This window comes from Dermochelys coriacea, chromosome 19 (assembly GCF_009764565.3).
Source record: "Dermochelys coriacea isolate rDerCor1 chromosome 19, rDerCor1.pri.v4, whole genome shotgun sequence".
In the NCBI taxonomy this organism is placed as follows: domain Eukaryota; kingdom Metazoa; phylum Chordata; order Testudines; family Dermochelyidae; genus Dermochelys; species Dermochelys coriacea.
This window is the reverse complement of record NC_050086.2, coordinates 19837130-19860036: the sequence shown is the minus strand read 5'-3', so window position 1 is coordinate 19860036 and position 22907 is coordinate 19837130. Positions and strand designations below refer to the sequence as shown.

The window sequence follows — 22907 nt, the reverse complement described above, 5'->3', positions numbered from 1 at the left end:
ACCACTCTACCAATCTGTGTGTCCCCTGCAAACTTTACAAGCAATGGTTTTATATTTTTCCAGAGGGCTAAAAGATAGCGAATAGCTCCCCGGTTCTGACTGTATTCTCTGCAGTATCCAATAGATGGTGATACAAATGTTTTAGTCCCTTTTTTTTTTTTTTTTTTTTTAAAACAGTATTGTGGTGAGGCCGGGCCGAAAGTCAGCGGGGGTGGGTTTCACAGTGACACTGGCGCCAGAAACCGGTGAGGAGGGGGGACGGGTTTTGCGATGACACCGGACTAGAAGCCAGGGGTTTTGCAGTGACGCCGGGCCGGAAGCCGGGAGGGGGGCGGGTTTTGCAGTGACGCCGGGCCGGAAGCCGGGAGGGGGGCGGGTTTTGCAGTGACGCCGGGCCGAAAGCCGGGGGGGGCGGGTTTTGCAGTGACGCCGGGCCGGAAGCCGGGGGGGCGGGTTTTGCAGTGATACCGGGCCGGAAGTCGGCAAGGACACGAGGTGGCAGCGGTTGAGGGTGGAGCGTTCCGTCATGGCGTTGCCGGGAGAGCTCTGGGCTGAGCTGACCATGGAGAAACGGATCTTTTGTTCCGTGCTGCTCTTCTCCTGGGTCGTGTACCTGTGGGAGGCCTTCCTGGCGCGTCGGCAGGTGCGGGAGGGGCCCAGGGTCGGAGCACAGGACAGCTGGTGTGGGGCAGAGCGGGCGGTGAAGTCCCTCTGCGGCCGCCTCTGTCCGCCTCGTGCCCTGCCGAGTGCGGAGCGCAGGGACCGAGGAGGCGGCGGCGGCGATTCTGGAGGGGAGAACGGGGAGCACACACAACTCCTGGCGCGGGAAATCGGGAGAAGCCCGTAAAGCTGCTAGCATGTGGTGAAAGGTGGAAATGGGGAGGACCCGGAGCTCTAAGAATTACCCTTCCCGAATACGATATTAAAGCCCTGGCTTATGGCATTATTTAGGCCTTGCCTGAATGGAAGGTACCACTAGTGAAGTCAGTGGGATTGGTGGGCAGAATTTGGTTTTCTGTCTAGATTCTGCTCAGTCATCACCATGGCTCTCCAAGTCATGCTATGTGAGAGAGAGCATTCCTGGGATCTTCATAAACCGTTTTTTAAAAATGTTTTAAAATAAGTGGAACAAATAGACAAGCAACTCCAATGTCAGCTTCTGGTCTCTGAAATAATAAATCACTCCGGCTTTACATTTGTTATCTGATAGGGTTTTGAGAACAACAGTTATTCTATAGATTCTGTTGCCATGTAGCTTTGATACATAAATAATCACAGAAACCTAGTACTGGATATTGTTTCATCTTCACTGAAATTAAAATATCAAATCAAATATAGAATTTTATTAGACCATAAGAATGTGCATACTGGATCAGATCAGTGGTCTGTCTAACCCAGTATACTGTCTTCTGACAGTGGCCAGAGCCAGATGCTTCAGAGGGAGTGACCAGAAAAGGGCAATTTGTCAAGTGATCCATCCTCTGTTGTCCAGTCCCAGATACTGGCAGTCAGAAGTAGGGATGCTCAGAGTATGGGGTTACATCCCTGACCATTTTGGCTAATAGCCATTGATAGATATATTCTCCACGAACTTATCTAATGCTTTTTTTACCCAGTTGTACTTTTGGCCTTCACAATGTTCCCTGGCAACAAGTTCCACAGGCTGACTGTGTTGTGTAAAGAAGTACTTATGTTTGTTTTAAATCTGCTGTGACCCCCCCTCCCCCTTTTGGTTTGTGTGTTATGTTAAATTACACGTCCTTATTCACTTTCTGTATGCCATTCATGATTTTATCCCCCCATGTCATCTCTTTTCCAAGCTGAACAATCCCAATCTTTTTAATTTCTCTTCTCTCTTCTCTAGTTTTTCTAATTCTAATGTATCTTTTTTGAGAGGGGTGACCAGAACTGCATGCAGTATTCAAAGTATACCATGGTTTTAGGAAAATATCATAATGCCACTCTATATCTTATTATCTGTCCCTTTACTGTTTCTAACATTCTGCTTGCTTTTTTGGCTGTGGCTGCACATTGAGCAGATGTTTTTCAGGAAAGTATCCACAATGATTTCAAGATCTTTCTTGAGTGGTAATAGCTAATTTAGACCCCATCATTTTGTATCTATAGTGCCCACTCAGTTTTGTGAGATGCCTTTGTAACCCCTTGCAGTCTGATTTGGACTTAACTGTCTTGAGGAATTTTGAATTGTCTTCAAACTTTGCCCCCTTTTCCAGATCATTTATGAATACACTGGTCCCAGTACAGAGCCTTTAGGGACCACTCTGTTTACTCCTCTCCATTGTGAAGATTGACCATTTTATTCCTACTGTTTGTTTCCTATATTTTAACCAGTTACTGATCTATGAGAGGACCTTCCCTCTTATCCCGTGACTGCTTACTTGCTTCAGAGCCTTTGGTGATGGTCCTTATCAAAGGCTTTCTGAAAGTTCAAGTCACCCTAGTCCACATTTGTTGACTCCCCTCAGAGAATTCTAATTGATTGAGACATGATATCCCTTTACAAAAGCCATTTTGACTCTTCCCCTAACATGTTAATATCAATTATGTCTTTTTCTCTTTCAGAGGAAGGTATATAGAACAACAACACATGTTCCATGGGAATTAGGACAGATCATGGATTCGGAAACCTTTGAAAAGTCTCGTTTGTACCAACTGGACAAAAGTACTTTCAGTTTTTGGTCGGGCCTATATTCTGAGCTAGAGGGCACTGTAAGTACCATAGCTGCTGTATAATTTATACAATACTTGTCATGAATCTGAATGTAAAATACTTTATATTTAATCCTTCAAATATAGCTATACAACTCCAGGGTAAATGCTGTGGCATGCCTTATAAGCCTCATACTGTGAGTGCAGTCTTTAATAAGGTTTCTCACTTTGGGTTATGTTGTCACTGCCAAAAAAGTGAGTTTCTGCACCAAGATTGCTATCTCACTGTCAATACTTTTTATTTAGTCAGTGCGAACACAGCAGAACATGATTTCTCTATGTTAACAAGAAAGTCACTGTGCTGACACAGAGCCCTGTGCAGATACAAAATTTGTATCTGCTTCCGATTCACAACCCGCAGAAATGATCCATGGATATCCGCATCAGTGGCTGAAGATATCTGCAGATATAAAGTGCATATCAGAGGATTTGCAGGGCTTTAGATGTAAAATTTGGATCCGCCTCCATCTGTGATCTACAAAAATGGTTTGCAAATATCCGCGGTTATAAAGTGGATATCTACAGATTTAAAGTGCTCTACCAACACTTTCATAACAAGGGCCTATTTTTTTTGTAAACTGCCCTGGGTAGTTTCCTTGCTAGTACAGCATGCAGATAGGTGCCATGTTCATCTGGTAGTAATTCATCCTCAGCATGTAAGCCTGCTAGACTTGGAGATCTTATGTTATGATTTTGCATTGTCCCTCTTTTCTTTTCCCAGGCAGTATGTGTGCATTTGTATTTATTTCCTTTTTAAAAAAAAAAACAAAAAAACCTAGAAAATGTAATGCAAAAGTTTGAATCTGCAACTGTAGTTTTGTCCCCTTGTGTGCATGCATTATTTAAGTCTTTAAATTACATGATTTATTTTTTAAGTGTATGTAGAAAACACTATAAATTTTCATGGTAGCATTTTGTAGTACTGTCTGCCAGTTTTCCTTCTAATTTTTCTCACTCATGTGAGGAATGAATTTTATGTGCACCAATATGGAGGTGATGTGTCACACATGACCTTCATATTGGTGCACATAACAAAATTCATGGGGTGGAGGTGGGGCCAAGGGGTTTGGAGTGTGGGAGGAGGCTCAGGGCTGAGGCAAAGGGTTGGGGTCCAGGGGTGTGAGGGCTCTGGCTGGGGTTGCAGGCTCTGGGGTGGGGCTGGGGATGAGAGGCTTGGGGTGCAGGAGGGTGCTCCTGGCCTATGGCAGGGAGAGAGGACTCCCCCCAGTTCTCTCTCTCCCTGCAGCAGCTCCTGGGCTGGGGGAAAGGTGCCTCTCCCCTCTCTGGCACTTGAGCTTCAGGATAGGCGCCCCTTCCCTGGCCCCAGCAAGTCTATCTGGGGCTGGGCTTGGGCTGGGGGAGGGGCCCCTGGCCTAGCCTGGGTCTGCACCGCCCCAGCTGCACCTGAGGCTGGGCTGGGCCGGCCCATGCCTGAGTCTGCACCACTGCAGCTGGGTCTGGGCTGCAGCAGAGTTGGGGACCAGGCTAGGTTGGGGCCAGGGGAGGGGCGCCCCTCCCCCGGCTGGTCCCTGGCTGGGCAGGTCCCCAGGCGGATTCACTGAGTGTCTGCATGGCGCTAAATAGGTTGCTGTGTGGCCACGCAGCTTACAGGGAACTTAGCTATCTGCTATGGTGGGAAAGTAGCGAATGATATTCACAACAAAATACTACAGTAAAATGTAAGCAACATATAAATCAGGGGTGGGCAAACTTTTTGGCCTGAGGACCACATCGGGGTTGCAAAACTATATGGAGGTCTGGGTAGGGAAGGTTGTGCCTCCCCAAACAGCCTGGCCCCCGCCCCCTATCTGCTTCCTCCCACTTCCCGCCCCCTGACTGTCCCCCTCAGAACCCCCGACCCATCCAATCCCCCCCGTCCCCTGGCTGCCCCTTGGGTCCCCCCACCCCCTTACCATGCCGGAGCCAGCCATGCTGCTGTGCTTCCTGGCAGGAGCGTTGGTCAGAGTGCTGGTGGCCCAATGAACTGAGGCTGCAGGGGAGGAGGGACAGGAGGGGAGGGGCTGGGGACTAGTGTCCTCGGCCAGGAGCTCAGGGGCCGGGCAGGACAGTCCCGCAGGCTGGATGTAGCTGTGGGCCGTAGTTTGCCCACCTCTGATATAAATGCATTATAATAAAATGTGATATGGCATTATCAGTTTTCATATGTAGTATCAATTAAAGTTCTGTAACTAGAATATTAAGTATCTTTTTAAAAAGAATAGGAGGTCTTGTGGCACCTTAGAGACTAACAAATTTATTTGAGCATAAGCTGTAGCTCACGGAAGCTTATGCTCAAATAAATTTGTTAGTCTCTAAGGTGCCACAAGTCCTCCTATTCTTTTTGCGGATACAGACTAACACGGCTGCTACTCTGAAACCTGTATCTTTTTAGTATATTTTTGCTGTTTCCTTTGTATTCTGTACTTTAAAACACTCCTTTAAAATAACATTAACAGTTAAACTAGAAACATACCTACATTTTAATGTCAGTTTTATGGGGTGGGAGTTTAGTTTTCAGAATAATTTAATTAGAAGTTAGAAAATTAATCATAGGTTGCAAACGCCCTTCAGAGGTGTAGCTATTTCCAAAGCAAGGTGTGGAAAACAGCTTATATGATGTATCTGTTATTAAAGTTATGATCATGTACCGTTATGTGAGAATGTAAAGCTGACCAATTACAAAACAAGGTTGGGAAAAGAGCATCAGGTTGAAATATTATAAGATCATATAATTAGACTATTGTAAAATATACACACAAGGGAACAGAGTTAAGAAAGTAAGTTCCATCTTAACTTGTATTTCTTCAGTGCTTTTCGTGAACTTCAGGTTGCATTTTATGTTCGTGTGTATACATGTATTTTACAGTTCTTGATATAACACTCATGTTCATGGTACATGAATTAGGATTTTTGCAGCCGATTGTAAAATTGTTTGACACACAACTTTTTTTTTTTTTTTACCAACTACAGACCTGATTAGAGTTTTAGAAATTGTCCTAATTTTGAAAACCAAAACAGAAAAAAATGGAAAAATTTGTTAAACTGTTATTTCTCTTTTTTTTCCCATCCTACACTAGTGGATTAATGAACAGATGGTATTATGGCACCACCTACTAGAAGCAAAAAAGCAAGGAGTTCTGAAACCTCATCCTGATAATATAAGCCTCAGTCAGAACAGCCCCTCTCCAGGTTTGTTTTCTCTATGCAGAAACTTGGAGGCTTCGCTTCATCTCCTCTTTTTAGTCTCTACACTGCGTGGGGGGGGGATCGGTCCTGTTTTGAGCAGGGAGTTGGACTAGATGACCTCCTGAGGTCCCTTCCAACCCTGATATTCTATGATTCTAAGATTTGCAACTTCAGCTACGAGAATAGCGTAGCTGAAGTTAACGTATCTTAGGTCGACTTACCTCGTGTCCTCACGGCACATGGTCAACTGCTGCCACTCCCCTGTTGACTCTGCTTCCGCCTTTTGCAGTGGAGGAGTACAGGAGTTGATGGCAGAGTGATCGGGGATCGATTTATCGCGTCTACACTAGACGCAATAAATCAATCCCTGATAGATCGATCACTACCCGCCGATCTGGCGGGTAGTGTAGACGTACCCTTTGTCTTGTAGGGATGCTAATGGAAAAGCATGAGGCCATCGCACTGCATTAAATCAGTTAGAGTGTGTGGAAGGCAGAGCATGCTGGTGTGTCCGACCTTCCCCAATCCTCATTAGCCACTCCATTACCTTGGAATCACAGCAGTGTAGGTCAGGAAGGGATCTCAGAAGTAACATGATGGTCCCCAATCCTCAGAAGTAACATGATGGTCATGAACCCACCTAAGGGATATTGGCATGTAGACGTACCCTTTGTCTTGTAGGGATGCTAATGGAAAAGCGTGAGGCCATCTCACTGCATTAAATCAGTTAGTGTGTGGAAGGCAGAGCTCACAGCTCTTCAGCTGAGCAGTGCCCTGAATCAGGGGCTCTAAGCTGGGGCCTGCCATTCACAGATTGTGAATCTCACTGGTCAGAGGCATGCTGGTGTGTCCGACCTTCCCCAATCCTCAGAAGTAACATGATGGTCATGAACCCACCTAAGGGATATTGGCATGTTCAGTTTTCCCTCATGCTTGGAATTGTGGGCTGCCACAAGAAGGACGCTTATAGCTCTAGCAATCTGCCTGCCTGCTATCAACCTCTTTGAATGCTTGCTCATGTCCATTCCATGCTAGGTGTGTGCATGCCATGTGCACAATTGCTGGAGATTTTTCCCTCAGTGGTATCCATTGGGCTGGCTCTGGTGCTCTCTGGAGTCGCATGCAAGAGAGCCGCTGGCCTCATGCCCTCTCAGTTCCTTCTTACCACCCAGGACGGTTGCTGAAACAGCCCCTCTTGTTGCCGCAAGGCTTCTTTCCCAATGGTTTGGACTTTCTCTGTACGTATGTTGTATAGTTATTGTAGTTTACATATATAGTTCTTAGAGTTAGCGTATATGGTAGTGTTAGTAGTTATCCCTGTTGTTGAGGGACTTTTCACCCCAGGGGCTGGGCATGCCCCAATCCCTAGGCTTCAATCCGTGTACCTCGTGTGGCAAGGTGATGCCAGTTGGTGACCTGCTGCCTAAACTGTTTCACGTTAAAGAGAAATGCCAGACCTGCAGATTTCAGAGTAGCAGCCGTGTTAGTCTGTATTCGCAAAAAGAAAAGGAGTACTTGTGGCACCTTAGAGACTAACAAATTTATTAGAGCATAAGCTTTCGTGAGCTACAGCTCACTTCATCGGATGCATGAACCTGCAGAGACTTCAAAGCCTGCACGAGAAAGGATAGGGACATTTGGCTGAAGGCCATTCTTATGAAGGTGGCCCTCAGACCAACCTCAGAGCCGAGCTGCTCTGAATCAGTGCCAAGAACCTCAACATCCATGTCACTTGGGTACCAGCCCTCCTGCTGGTGCCTGGCCACTGGCTAATACAGTAGCAGTATTGGAATCCTTCAGGGTTTCCCCTGATACTGGGCCCCCTTTCCCAATGCTCATACTCAGTGGTGTAAGAAAGATAAACTACTTTCTCTTCCTGTCTGGCACTGGACCCTGATTTCAGTACCAATCCTGGTAAATGGCCCCAGTGGATGTGGTGGAAGGTGGAGGAGTTGGAGGAAGTCCCTCCTCCGGCACAGGCCGCCTCCTTGTCATCCTCAGTCAAGACTATTGTAGGCCCTAGTAACCCACTCCTGCAGGACGACTTCATGGCCCACGGGGAGTTCCTGAAAAGGGTCACTGCGAATTTGGGCCTGGAAGTTGAGAAGCTTAAGGAGTCTGCACACAGCCTAATCAGCATCCTGGCTGCAGCTGCTCCCTCCAGAGTGGCCTTGCCTGTTAATGAAGCGGTCGATGGCCCCATCAGAACACTGTGGCAGACTCCTTCTCTGCCCCCTCCTCAAAAAGGGCAGAAAAGAAATACTATGTCCCAACCAGTGGGTTCAAGTACCTTTACTTGCCCCCCTTGCCCCTCACTGGGGTCTCTGGTAATGTTGGCAGCAAATGAGTGGGACAGACAGGCAGTCGAGTGCTACCCACAAAAATAGAGTCCAAGAGACTGGACCTGTTTGGATAAGAACACAAGAATGGCCATACTGGGTCAGACCAAAGGTCCATCAAGCCCAGTATCCTGTCCTCTGACAATGGCCAATGGCAGGTGCCCCAATGGGAATGAACAGACAGGTTATCATCAAGAGATCCTTGCCCTGTCACCCAATCCCAGCTTCCGGCAAACAGAGGCTAGGGACAACATTCCTGCCCATCCTGGCTAATAGCCATTCATGGACCTATCTTCCATGAATCTATCTAGCTCCCTTTTGAATCCTGTTATAGTATTGGCCTTCACAACACCTTCTGGCAAGGAGTTCCAGAGGTTGACAGTGTGTTGCGTGAAAAAATACTTTTTTGTGTTTGTTTTTAAACCTGCTACCTATTAATTTCATTTGGTGCCCCTTGTTCTTGTATTATGAGAAGGAGTATATAACACTTCCTTATTTACTTTCTCTGTACCACTTAGGATTTTATAGACCTCTATCATATCCCCCCTCAGTCGCCTTTTTTCCAAGCTGAAAATTCCCAGTTTTATTAATCTCTCCTCATACGACAGGTGACCTCCAGTTACATATCTCCAACCAGCAGGCCCTACTGCAGAGGTACAATTTTAATCTGTGGGACTCATTGTCCAGATTTAAGGAGAGACAGCCCTAGGAGTCAAGGCAGGAGTTTTTCACAGCCATCCTAGAGGAGGGCTGGACTGTGTCCGGGACTTCCCTCCAGGCGGTTCTGTATTTGGCTGACTGAGCAGCCAGTGCTATTGCATCGGCAGTCATCAGCAATCATGTGGCCTCCCTCTTGAAGTGCAGCAGTCCATCCAGGACCTCCCCTTTGAGGGCTCCTCCCTGTTTTCTGAACAGACAGACTCAAAGTTTCACAGCCTCAAGGACTCAAGCATCACCCTTTGCTCCTTGGGCCTTTTACACCTGCAGCTTCCAGAAGCACTTTAGGCCCCAGTAGCCTCTCGGGTTTGCAGCATCTCCCAAGTAGGAGCCCTACAAAAGAAAAGGGAAGGGATATAAGTGTCGCCAACGCCTCCCTCCTACCTAGGCCTCCTAAACGGGCTCTCATAACTCAACAGGGCCAGGCAGGCCTTTTCAAGGTACGTCCGAGGCGATATGCCAGTCTTGACTCCAGATCTATCTCCCCTTTTATTTTTGGACTGCCTGTCGCCCTTCAACCCATTGTGGTCAGATATAACATCGGACCACTGGATACTGAGTACAGTAACTGTAGGTTACGTTCTCCAGTTTTCATCCACCCCTCCCTCCACTCCCATCCCTCTTCAGGGATGATTCTCACCAAGCTGCTTCCCGTCCAGGAGGTGCAAGCCCTCCTATTTTGGGGGTCATAGAGGAGGTTTCTCAGGATTTGAAAGGGAAGGGGTTTTTACTCCCAATATTTCCTAATCCTGAGGGTTGGGGAGTGAGGGAGGGGGGAAATCTATGGCCTATCCTGGGCTTGCATCTTTTCAACAAATATTTCAAGAAATTGAGGTTCTGCCTGGTCTCCCTGGCCTTCATCATTCCCTCCCTGGATCCAGTAGACTGGTATGCCGCCCTTGACTTAAAAGATGCTTATTTCCACATCTCTATCTTCCATGGTCGCAGAAGATTTTTCTAAAGTTTTTAGTGGATCAGTATCACTACCAATTCACTGCTCTTCCCTTCAGCCTATTGGCAACCCGACGAGTCTTCACGAAATATTTGGCGGTGGTAGCAGCCATCCTCAGGCATCAAGGCATGTAAGTCTACTCATACTTTGACTACTGGCTGATCAAAGGTCAGTCACAGGCTCAGGTGCAGCACAGCATCAGTACAGTACTGGCCACCTTCCATCTGCTGGGTCTGTTGATAAACGGACAACTCTGGTCCCAGTTCAGAGTCAACCAAAGTCATTTCTAGTCCCAGTTCAGAGAATAGAGTTCTTTGGGGCAGTGCTTGACTTAACCCAGGCCAAAGCCTCTCTTCCGGAAGCCTAATTTCAAGCTATATCAGACCTGATTTCCAAGGTCACGATCCCCCCAATAACGACTGCTCGGTTATGCCTCAAACTATTTAGACACACGATGGCATGTACCTGCATGGTGCAGTATGCAAGGTTGTACCTCATACTCCTCCAGATATGGTGGGTATCCCCGAGCAGACACTACCTGGACTCTACTCACAATTCTGCTTCCAGTCTTCACTGACATGGTGGAAAGACTCAGGATCAGTAAAGGAAGTGGTTCCCTTTGTTGCCAGTCAGCTGTCGATAACCGTATTCTTGGATGTGTCAGACCTTGGATGGAGAGCCCACCTTGTCAGTATCACCTTCCAGAGGTGGGGGCCTCCCCAAGTGGACCTGTTTGCCACCAGACAGAACAGGAAATACCATCAGTTCTGTTCGCTGCATGGGTACAGCCTGGGCTCCCTTTCTGATGCCTTCCTGCTCTCATGGACAGACCACCTATTGTATGCCTTCCCATTGATTACCTTGGTTCATATGGTCCTCCTAAACATCAAACAGGACAAGGCGAGGGTTATCCTGATAACACTGGCATGGCTATCCTAGCATTGGTTCGGTACTCTTCTGAACCTCTCAGTGGCAGTGACATTCGTGCTTCCACTCCTCCCAGACTTGATTTCACAAGACCATGTCTAGTTGCATCACCCAAACCTCACCTCGCCTCCCTGCACCTAACTGCATGGTGGTTGTGTGGCTGAACCCTGAGGAGCAGGCCTGCTCAGATCAGGTTGGACAGGTCTTGCTCGGCAGTAGAAAGCCTTCCTCCAGGGTTACCTACCTGGCCAAGTGAAAACGTTTCACTTGTTGAGCCTCTGAACAGAATCTTTTTCCATCTCGATCTTCTCTGCATTCTGTCTTGGACTACCTGCTCCACCTAAAGCATCAGGATCTGGCACTGTCCTCTATTAAAATTCACTTGGAAGCCATCTCGGACTTCCACCCTCCTGTGAATGGCAGATCAGTGTTCTCCCACAATATGACGGTCAAATTTCTCAATGGGCTGGAAAGTCTACCCTTAGACTCATGAACTGACCCCCCCCTCCCACCCATGAGACTTAAACCTGGTCCTTTCGAGGCTCACAGGGCCTCCCAGCAAGCCATTAGTATCATGTCCCATATAGTTTCTCTCTTGGAAGGTCGCTTTCCAGATAGCGATCATCTCAGCTAGAAGGTCTCTGAGATTAAGGCCCTTATGTCAGAACTCCCTTATTCGGTGCTTTTCAAGGACAAGGTCCAGCTGTGTCCCCATCCAGCCTTCCTACCAAAAGTGGTGTCGCAGTTCCACAACAACCAGGACATTTTTCTATCTGTCTTCTTTCCAAAACTTCACAAGACTGCTGGGGAACATTGGATGTTAGGTGGGCCCTCACAATCTATATTGAGAGAACTAAGCCCTTCAGCAAGTGCACACAACTCTTTGTAGAAGTAGTGGAAAGGATGAGAAGGGTACCTGTGTCATCCCAAAGAATCTCATCCTGGATAATTGCCTGTATCCAAACTTTATACAAACCGGCAAAAGATTCTGCCTCTGGCCATTATGCTCACTCATTCCACAACAGCCTAAGCTTTCTAGGCAGCATTTATCACACAAGTACCAATCCAGGACATCTGCAGAGCTGCTACCTGGCAGTTGGTTCATACCTTTGCTTCCCGCTACGCCATCATCAAACAGGCCCGTGATGATGTCCGTTTCAGGAGAGCAGAATTGCAGTCAGCATGTCCTTGATCTCCGAGCCCACCTCTAGGGGTACTGCTTGTGAATCACCTAGCATGGAATGGACACGAGCAAGCACTCGAAATATAAAAAATGGTTACTAACCTTTCGTAACTGTTGTTCTTCGAGATGTGCTGCTCATGTCCATTCCAGAACCGACCCTCCTACCCCTCTGTTGATGTTACCCGCAAGAAGAAACTTGGCAAGGGGGCATGGGGCTGGTGGCGCTCTTTATACCAGTGCATAACTGCACAACTCAAGGGCTGCTAGAGCTGGACCAACGGATACCACTGGGGGAAAAATCTCTGGAAGAACAACAGTATGAAAGGTTAGTAACTATTTTATCTTGCCTCCGCTTGCAGCTTGGCGCCATAGCTAGTGCAGCTCTGTAGTAGCATCTTTGCATCCACAAAGTCCAGAACTGCAGTTCTGGTAAGTCCCACTTTTGGGAATAACTGACTAGATGGTGGTAGTGCTGAAAAGGATCTGGGGGTTAGAGTGGATCACAAATTGAATACGAGTCAACAATGTGGTGTAATTCGAAAAAGGCTGGTGTCATTCTGGGGTGTATTAACAGGCATGTGTAAGACATGGGAGGTGGTAGTTCTGCTCTAGCTGGCCTCTTCTAAAGTATTGTGTTGAGTTCTGGACACCACACTTGAGGAAAAATGTGGACAAATGGGAAAGAACCCCGGAGGTGAGCAAAAAAAAAAAATGATAGAAAGTTTAGAAAACCTACCCCCATTGGAGTGGGTTACCTAGGGAGGTTGTGGAATCTCCATCCTTAGAGGTTTTTAAGGCCCGGCTTGACAAAGCCCTGGCTGGGATGATTTAGTTGGTCCTGCTTTGAGCAGGGGGTTGGACTAAATGACCTCCTGAGGTCTCTGCCAACCCTAATGATTCTATGACCTATGAGGAAAGGTAAAAAACACTGTGGTTGTTTTAATCTTTAGGAATGGAGGCTGAGGGGGTACCTAATAAGTCTTCAAATATGTTAAGGACTGTTATAAAGAGGACTGTGATCAGTTGTTTTCCCATGTCCATTGAGGGTAGGATAAAAAGCAATTGGTTTAATATGGAACAAAGGAGGTTTAGGTTTGATTTAAGAAAATGTTTCAATTGATAAGGATAGTTAAGCTCTGGAATAAGCTTCAAGGGACATTGTGGAATCCCCATCATTGAAGGTTTTTTAAGAACAGGTTGGACAAAGACCTGTCAGGGATGGTTTAGGGTTACTTGGTCCTGCTTCAGCAGCGGGGCCTAGGTTAGATGACTTTTTTTGAGTTCTCTTCTAGACCTGCATTTCTATCGTTCTGAGATTTCCTTCTGTCAGTATGAGTGTGTCTTAAAGACCAGGGATTCATCTTGGGATCCCTCAGTAAGGCTTGATCTTCATTAACAGGCTAGGATATGTACCTTTCTTTGACACTTTAGGGCAGACTTCTGTCCTTTAAGATACTTCCTTTGTTGCAGCAATCTCACAATGATGAGGGAGTGAGCTCATCTTTAATCATCCCTTCTCCTCACCCTCTGTTTTTTCCAGAAAGTTTTATTATTAGCTTACTCTTTGTCCCCAAAGCGAACACCCAGTTCCATGTGAGTGAACCTTTTGTTCTTCATCTGTCTGAACCTGGTACCCTCTTTGGACAATAGGCTGTGTTTTGTTAAGCGTGTTCTCAAGTTTTATCTTAATAATTATCAGGATTTTAGAAAGTCAAAACAGCTGTCTCTGTTTTGAGGGTTTTAAAGGCTGCAGCTAATGCTAGTGTTGTGCTTTAGGCTGCATTAGTTTGTGCTTTAGGCTGCATTCTTGCAATATATGATCAGGTTGGTGGACTTGGCTTGGATTTATCAGGTGCTACTTGGCTAGAAAAGCCTCCTCTTTATGGGCAGTGAGCATTCATTTTCTAGGTATGTAAGGTGGCAATGTGGTGGTCATCCTGCTTCTTGATATACTTCTTCATTAACTGGGTCTCTTTGCTTCTCAGGCTGTCTTTTGGTTCCAGGCCCCTGCTAGCAACACAGTAAGGTAGGCCCCCTTCACCTCCTGTGACAACTGCTTGTTACATATACTGTCTGTCCAGTAATGTACTTTCGTAGGTGGGAGAAGTGAGAGGCATATGACAAAGGAAAATTACTTACTGGTAATCTGTTTGTCATAGTTTCTTCTTTTCTCCTCTCCTCCTTCCCCCCCCCCCCTTTTTACGGGGTGCTTGCCTGTTGTTTCTCTTGGTGTCTTATAGACTGACTTTGGAAATTAGACTAGAGGGAGGCTTTCTGGCTGAAACTCATGTAATCAAGATGGGATTTCAGAACTCTTTGACTCCTTTCTTCAAATAGGTGAAACTACAGCACTGTCTGGCCATTAATCCTGTGTTGTAGAATGATTGAAGAGGAGATTGCAACTAACAGAATTACCAGTAAGTGATTTTAGTTTTTTCCCTTTCAACTCGGTATATTCATGATCTTTTACCGAAGAGAGTTAACCACTTGTCTTTATATGACCATTAGTCAATAACTGAAATTCTAGGTGTTGGAGGTGCCAAAAAGTTAGAGGCAACTTGCAAGGGCAGAAACACAGTTTTTCTTGTGTCCTTTTGCCATCTTTTATTATATCTAAACTTCAACCTGAAAGTTGTTTTTTTTAAATAAATAAATAAATCTGCTTGTTTTTGTAAATCAGAAATTACGTTCTATCCAGGCTGGAAGATGCTGTGATGACTTGAGATCTAGCGCAAGGTGATATCACACTAGTGAAGGAAGTAAAAGTCAGACTGTTTAAAAGTCTGTTTTTTGTTTTTTATCAGCTATTTAACTTCACTGATTGTCATTCTAAATAAGGAAGCCTTTGTTAAAGATATACCCCCAAATCTTCAATTAAGGTAGTAGAGGCCACAGTAAACATGCCCTAAGACGTCCCAACATTTCCCAAGTAAAACCAAGGAAGGTCTGACTTGCTATTCCTGATGTCTAAGGTTAAAAAAAGCGGTGGGAGCTAAAAACCTTGCAGGTGTTCTTTATATATTGTAAAGAAGCAAAAAGATATAAAAAAAAATTCCAGGTCACTTTTCAAAATTGGTCTTGTCCTTTTCCGGCTTTTTTACTCCGTGTTAGCACAGAGTGAATTGAATCCATTACATGTTTTTTGTTATAGTTGATTCTTCTCTGTGGAGGAATTCCTTTCCTTTGGAATGTATCTGGACAAATCTCTGGTCGTGCTGGTTTTGAACCAGAATACGAGGTAAGCATTTTTAACTGTTTCTGAAAATGATGGGTTCCTAAACTGAGTGTATAACAGAATTTATGGTAAAGCTCCCATTTACTTTTATTATACTGTAGAGAAAGAAAAGATTATATATTTATAGTTAATTTTCTGATATGGTGAACTGGATGGTTCTGAGGACTCAATAGTAAATGAAGCCTTTTGTTACTAGGTCACTAATTCAAATCCAGCCTGGTCTCTGTCCATCAAACAACTTTTTATCACACAAGTCATTTGAGATGATTATCAGATTTTTACTGGCACCCTTTTGCAGTCTCAGAATGGGCACAAAGAGGGCTCACTCCTAGAGGTGGTCTTTCCAGATCAGAGTGTGAGGCTTCCTGGGTGATGTCTGTTTGATGAATGAATTAGTGTTGTTCTCAATGCGAAAGCCCTGACAAGTAAGAAAAATTACTTACAATTACAGGTTTCAGAGTAGCAGCCGTGTTAGTCTGTATTCGCAAAAAAGAAAAGGAGTACTTGTGGCACCTTAGAGACTAACAAATGTATTTGAGCATAAGCTTTCGTGAGGATTGGGGGTAAAAGTTTAAGGGGTCAAAGTACAGACATTGAGATATGGGGGTATGTTGTCCATATAATGGCTATGTTCGGGTGTGGAGTATAATGAGCGGATACGATGATGAGGATAGATCTACCCTCATTTGGTGAGATTTAATGTTCAGTGAGTTTATGGTTCCAGTTCATATGGTCCAATGGAAAAAAAAAAATCTCAGTCCCTTTCCCATGGTTGATGCACGATGTTGTACCGGCTCACACCTCCTGATACTGTCGGTGGCCGGTGATGTGTTCGATGTAGATGTCCATGGACCATCGGATTGTGTCTGAGGCCATGAGGCACCGCATGAGCCGTGCGTACTGTCGACCGATCCCGCAGGTCCGCAGCACACGCTCGTTGCAAGGGTCCCAAACGCCCAGGGCTCCGAGAATCAGGGCATCCATCTGCACCTTGTAGCCCTTCGCTCTCATCTCAGGGTGTTGGCCAGGGGGGCGTATTTTTCCAGCTTACGAGCTCGGGATTCACGGAAGGCCGGGGTCCTGTTCTCAAAGGAGACCGTGATGTCGATGAGGATGATCTTTTTCTGGTCCTCGTCGGTGACTACCACGTCAGGTCGCAATGGGCTGTCCGTCCCGGGGATGGTGGAGTTCACGGCGACCTCCCCCAGGCACGGTGCGATGGCTTTCACCAGGCGATTCTAGATGGCGTTGTGGCACAGCTGCCAGGCTCTGGAGTGGGGCTTGTATGCATCTGATGAAATGAGCTGTAGCTCACGAAAGCTTATGCTCAAATAAATTGGTTAGTCTCTAAGGTGCCACAAGTACTCCTTTTCTTTTTTACTTACAATTAATAATTTAAAATGGAAAGAAAAGTGTTTTTTCCTTCTCTTTCTCATTGTTTTGCCTTTGCAGATCCCATGTAACCACCATAGAGGGGGTAAATTACCTTTCCTTGCCCATCCCTCAGTTCTTCTCTTTTCACTGGCCATGGTAGTCATGGATCCCAACCTCCTTTTTGCATGGTCTAAGGCTGTTGCTGTACTATGGGCACTATAGTAATACAGTTGTAGGGTAGATGCTTTCTTTTGTTCCATAACTATAGGCTCTCTACCTCCTCGAGTGATGGTAGCTAGGTTAATGGAAGCATTGTTCTATCAACGTAGCTCTGCCTGCATAGGTAAGTTGGCATAGCTAGGGCACTTGGAGTGTTGTTTTTTCCCCACACCCTGAGCACCATAATTATGTCAACTTAACTTTTAGGTGTAGACCAGGTCTTAGTTTTTACTGCTAAAATTAAACACCATGTAAAACTTATCTTTTGTTGAATAGTTTAGTATAGGAACTGATACAAACCCATAGAAGTAAATGGGAAAGGCTCCCTTTGACTTCTGTGGACTCTGGATAAAGCCCATAGTTAAGATTTGTTTTTGTAGCATTTAGGATTTATCAGTCAGAATTTGCTGCTATGGTAGACAGAGTGCCGAATAGGAGAAGAGACTTTCCTCTTGCTGTTCAAGTAGGTCACGTTCAAACCAGCAATGCAACTTCAGCATTTTTGTTTAGAAACATTTTAAGCCACAGTCCCACAATCAAGAAAAAAGGCCATACCTGGTTTAGAGTGGAAGTGAAGGAAGCTATTAAAACAGACAAAAATAAATAGAAGAAAAGGGAAGTTGATAGTAATGAACATAAATCAGAAGCTAGGAATTGGAAAAAATTGATGAGAGAAGCAAAGTGACACAAGGAAAAATCTATTCAGCAGAGTTAAGGACAATAAGAAGTTTATAAACATATTAGGATTAAAACAAATCCTAACAATGATATTGGTCCTTTACGAGATGGAAATGGTAGAATTATCAATAATGAAGAAAAGGCAGCAGTGTACACTTAAAAAATTTCTGGTCAGTATTTGCAAAATACCTCACCATATCATGGCTGGTGATGGATACCTCACCATATTATGATGGTGATGAGACACTTTCTATTCCTATAGTAACTCAGAAGGATGTTTAACAGCAGCTACTGAAGTCTGACATTTTTAAATCATCAGGCCCAGATCACTTAAATCTAAGAGTTTTAAAAGAACTAGCAGAAGTGCTCTCTAGACATTTTTTTTGTTTCTTCAATAAGTCTTTGAACACTGCGGAAGTCCCAGAAGACTGGAAGAAAATGTTGTGCCAGTATTTAAAAAGAGTAAACGGGATGCTACAGGTAATTATAGGCCTATCAGTCTGCCATTGATCCTGGGCAAGACAAATGCAAGGAGTAGGAGGAATTAAACAGGAAGAACTGAAAATATTAGTACATAAGCTAAATTAGTACTTAATTGTCATCATAGAGACTTGATGGGATAAATATTGTAGTGGGAATATTAGTATAGAGCGGTATAGCTTGTTCAGGAAGGACAGGCAGGGAATAAAAGGAGGTGTTGCATTGTACATCAAAATATATATGCTTGTTCAAATGTCCAGAAGGAGGGGAGAGACAGATAGTTAACATCGCTGGGGGGGATAAATGGAGGAAAAAATAGGGGACATCATGGTAGGGGTCCACTATAGACCACCAAATCATGAGGAGGAGGTAGATGAGGCATGTCTAGAACAAATATCAGGAATATCCAAAACATAAAACTTAGTAGTAAAGAGAGACTTTAGTACCCAGGCATCTGTTGGAAAAGGAATAAGGCAAAAAACAAAATGTCTAATAAGTTCTTAGAATACATTGGGGACAAGTTTTTGTTTCAGAAGGTGAAGTAACCAGGGGGACAGCCATTTTAGATTTGTTTCTGACTAATGAGGAGGAATTGATTGCAAATCTGAAGGTTAAAGGCAATTTGGGTGAAAGTGATCATGATTTTAAGGAAAAGGCATGAGAGCAGCAGAATAAGGACACTAGACTTCTAAAAAGCAAATTTTAATAAACTCGGAGAATGGGTAGATATGGACCTATTGAAAGAAAATGTAAGGGGAGAAGGAGTTCAGGATAACTAGCAGTTTCTCAAGGAGACTGTATTAAAGGCACAGCAGTAAACTATCCTGATGCAAAGGAAAGATAGGAAGACTAGGAAGAGACCAGCATAGCTTCATTAACAACTCTTTAATTACCTGAAAATCAAAAAAGAATCCTACAAAAAGCAGTAACATGAACAAATTGCTAAGGAGAAGTAAAAAGAATAGCACAAGCATGTAGGGACAAAATCAGAAAAACAAAGGCTCAAAATGCATTACACCATGCAAGGGGCACAAAAGGCAATAAGAAGTTGTTCCATAAATAGATTAGGAGAAAGAGAGACAAAATAAAGTGTAGGTCCTCTACTTAGTGGGTAAGGAGAGCTTATAATGGGCTACTAGGATGATCTGAGGAATGGAAAATCTACCTTATGAGAGGAGAATCAAAGAGGTTAGGTTGTTTAACCTAACCAAAAGAAGGCTGAGGGAAGATGTGATTGGTCTTCCTAAACACATCATAGGGATAAATACCTGGGAGGGAGAGGAGTAATTTAAACGCTAACATTGACAGAAGAACAAATGGATATAAACTGGCCATCAACAAGTTTACGCTTGAAATTAAACAAAGGTTTCTAACCATCAGAGGAGTGAAGTTCTAGAACAGTTCTCCAAGGGGAGCAGTGGGAGCAAAAAATCTGACTGGCTTCAAGACTCAGCTTGATAAGTTTATGGAGGGGATGGTACGATGAGACTACCTACTATGGCATTCAGCCCATCTGCCACTGCTAGCAGCAAATGTCTATGACTGATGATGGTACATTGGATGGAGAGGGCTCTGAGTTACTACAGAGACTTCTTTCCCATATGTCTGGCTGGTGGGTCTTGCCCATGTACTCAGGGTCCAACTGATCTCCATAGTTGGGGTAGGGAAGGAATTTTCCCCCAGTTCAGATGGTAGAGACCCTGGGGTTTTTCACCTTCCTCCAAAGCATGGGGCATGGGTCACTTGAAGGTTGAACATAGTGTCAATTGTGGGTTCTCTGTTACTTGAATTCTTTAATTCATGATTTGAGGACTTCAGTAACTCAGTCAGAGGTTAGGGGTCTATTACAGGAATGGGTGGGTGAGATTCTGTGATCTGCAATGTGCAGGAGGTCAGACTAGATGATCATGATGGTCCCTTCTGACTTTAGAGTGGAGGGGCTGGGGCCATGACCACTCCACTTTTTAACAAAATAAACTATCTTGGTGGGCAAGGACAGGTAGTGCTGGATTCGCTCTGCTTCAGAGAGGCACCGTGTTCTCCTCCTCCTCATCAGCCCCATATCACCTGGGGCTGCTCCGCCTCCTACTTGCATCTCATGGGCGAGCTCCCTGTGTGGCTGCAGCTCAGCCTGGCTCCGCAAGCAGTCCATGAGTCCCATTCCAGGCAGAGGAAGCCCAGCTCATGCTGAAGGTGGGTGGGGATGCCCACTGCAGTGTTGAGAGAGGAGAAGGGGAGTCCATGGGTGCAGTTTGGGGGGCAGCAGGGGGTCATTGGCTCCCCAAACAGAGGCAAGGCATGGTGTGTGGGGTGCATGCTGAGTCGGACACTGCTTCCCCTCCACCCCACCAATTTGTGCGAGCATGGAGCTGCTGTGCTCTGCCTGGGGGAAAAGTGGGCTCTGTCATTCTCATACTGTCTCCCTCCTCTCCTGCATATTCCTGGCTCACTCAGTCCCTCTCCCTGCCTCTTGCAAGGGTGGGGGCAGTGGGGAAGGGGGAAGGCCGGGGAGTGAAGGAGCTGGGAGGGGAGGGGATGGAGCAGGGAATGGGAAACTCAAGGCTATTAGGAGAAATCTTCCTGTCGATGCGATCTCTGCCTTAGGCTGTGGAATAGTCTCCCAAGGGAAGGGCTAGAAGAAACCAAGTCTGGACAAAACATACCGTAAGGATCAGCCCTGCATTGGAAGGGGGAGAGACCGAGCAGGGATGATCACAGAGGGCTTTTTCTCCTGTAACTTCTGTAATTCCATCCCACTATTCAGGGAGTACAAATTCTTATACTAAAGACCTGGTGCCTGGGTCCTATTGGACTGGGATTGTGAATTAATACCTTGATATGCGACTTCTATTGGGCCAATAGTGCAGATCCTGCTGCTAGTAAAGTTGTTTGCAGGTGCCCTTGTGTTTAGCTGAACCCTTGCCCTCCATCCCTTAGTATATCTCCACTATACTGAGAGAGCGTGCACTATGAGACTGCTATCCTGCTGTGTGGATCCAAGTGTGCTTGTATTGTGAATTTTTGACTGCTGTTATATTAATCTCATTGTGCTGGTAGTACTAGTTCCCTGGTGTAATGACGACATTATGCTAGGAATATGAATCCTGAAAATAGTGCTCTGGTGTGATGGTCACTCTGGGCTGAATCCTCCATTTTTGTATGCAATATTGTTGTTGCTCTTCTTACTTCTGTTGGTGAGAGAGATAAGCTTCTGAGTTTATGCAGAACTCTTCTTCAGGTCTGTAAGCTTGAAAGCTTGTCTCTCTCACCAATGGAAGCTGGTACAATAAAATATATTACATCACCCACCTTAAAAAGAAAAAGAGTACCTGTGGCACCTTAGAGACTAAGCTGTAACTCACGAAAGCTTATGCTCAAATATATTTGTTAGTGTCTAAGGTGGCACAAGTACTCCTTTTCTTTTTGCAGATACAGACTAACATGGCTGCTACTCTGAAACCTATCACCCCCCTTGTCTCTCTAATATGAATCCTGTCATTATTGCCCTTTTGGATTGTTATAAAGAGCTGTTATAAAGAGGACTGAGATCAATAGTTCTCTATGTCGGCTGAAGGTAGAACAAGAAGTAATCAGCTTAATCTGAAGCAGAGGAGATTAGTTAGATATTCGTGAAAACAGTCTAAATATACAAGTAGTTAAATTCTGGAATAGACTTCCTAGAGAGGTTGTGGAATTCCAGTTGTAACAGATACAGCAAATTTCCTGAAATGCCCTTTCGAGACCTTGAATTTGTATTTTTGAGGTCCATTGTGTTAAATGTATTATTGTGGGCTGGGATTGTATGTAATGTGACAGAGATGAGACTTGAGGGTTCAAAGTACTGTATTAGACAATGTGCAGTCAAGCATGGACTTCAGGAAAAAAGTGTTAAGGTGAATGTAAAAATTTAGCCTTTTGAAGTTAGGCACTGAGGAGTGTGCCATTGTCTGCTGATCACATGTTACATGAGGCCAAGATTGAAGGCACAAGCTGTAAAAAGAAAAGACTGAATTAGTCATGGTTGTTGTGGTTCTGAATCTGAGACAGTTATGAACATGTAATCATGGGGAAAACCCAGGTGTGGATTTTAAAAGACTGACACCTGCCAGAGCCCAAAGTTGGACTTGGGGGTGACCTCTGGTAAGCTTTTTAACATGCATGTGTGTTTTAATTGTTTATAATGTTTTCTCTGTAATGCTTTCATCTTAAGAATATATGTGGTTGGTTATAAAGAGCAGTGTGGTAACGTGAAACTGCTGGCAATTACCCTATTTCTAGCCTAAGGAGAGAAAGCAAAATACAGATGCTGGCCTGTTTAAGCAGTCTGGCTTGCTGGGGATACCACAGTATAGGCAGAGAACAGTTCAGTCTGGAAAAACCCTGGCCAGGAGGGAGGGAGGAGTGGGTGTCCTTGAGGGACCAGAGAGCAGGAATACAAATGTAAAGTTGGTCTAAGTATAGTTGGATCTCCCTTAGCACAAGGGAGTCCCTTCCTGACCTACATTGCTATGATTCCAAGGTAATGGAGTGGCTAATGTACAACTTGATTGATAAAGAATTAATGCCAGTCAGTGTGGCTTTATGGAAAATAAATCCTGTCAAACTAACTTGGTATCTTTTATTTGATGCGATTACAAGTTTAATTGATAAATGTAATAGTGTTGATGTAATATACTTAATCTTTCTCCTTCGAGTGTCCTCTGCATATTCCTACTCATGGGATGCTCCAACCAGTGCAGCCTGAATGGTAAAAATCTACTAGCAGTGTGCCCTTCCCCCAGCCCGACCCAAACTCTAGACATTCAAGGGCATGGTTTTAAAGGGAGTGTGGTGTTCCAGCACCCCAGTTCTTTCATCCGCCGTCAGCTGAATGATTACATTCTTGTT

General features: G+C 44.9%; 1 protein-coding gene across 5 annotated transcripts in view; it reads left to right on the top strand.

Annotated features, from left to right (window-relative positions):
* The first annotated feature begins 386 nt into the window (after positions 1-386).
* ZMPSTE24 (zinc metallopeptidase STE24) overlaps positions 387-22907 on the top strand; it is a 103137-nt gene continuing 80616 nt past the window's right edge. The window contains exons 1-3 of one of the 5 annotated variants that reach the window (XM_038377738.1): positions 387-643; positions 2584-2730; positions 15186-15272. In XM_038377738.1, the coding sequence (XP_038233666.1) occupies positions 527-643; positions 2584-2730; positions 15186-15272 (351 nt within the window). In that variant the 5' untranslated portion in view covers positions 387-526. The remainder of the gene's footprint in view (positions 644-2583; positions 2731-15185; positions 15273-22907) is intronic. The other 4 variants (XM_043506240.1, XM_043506239.1, XM_038377740.2 and 1 more) reach the window with 4 other exon arrangements.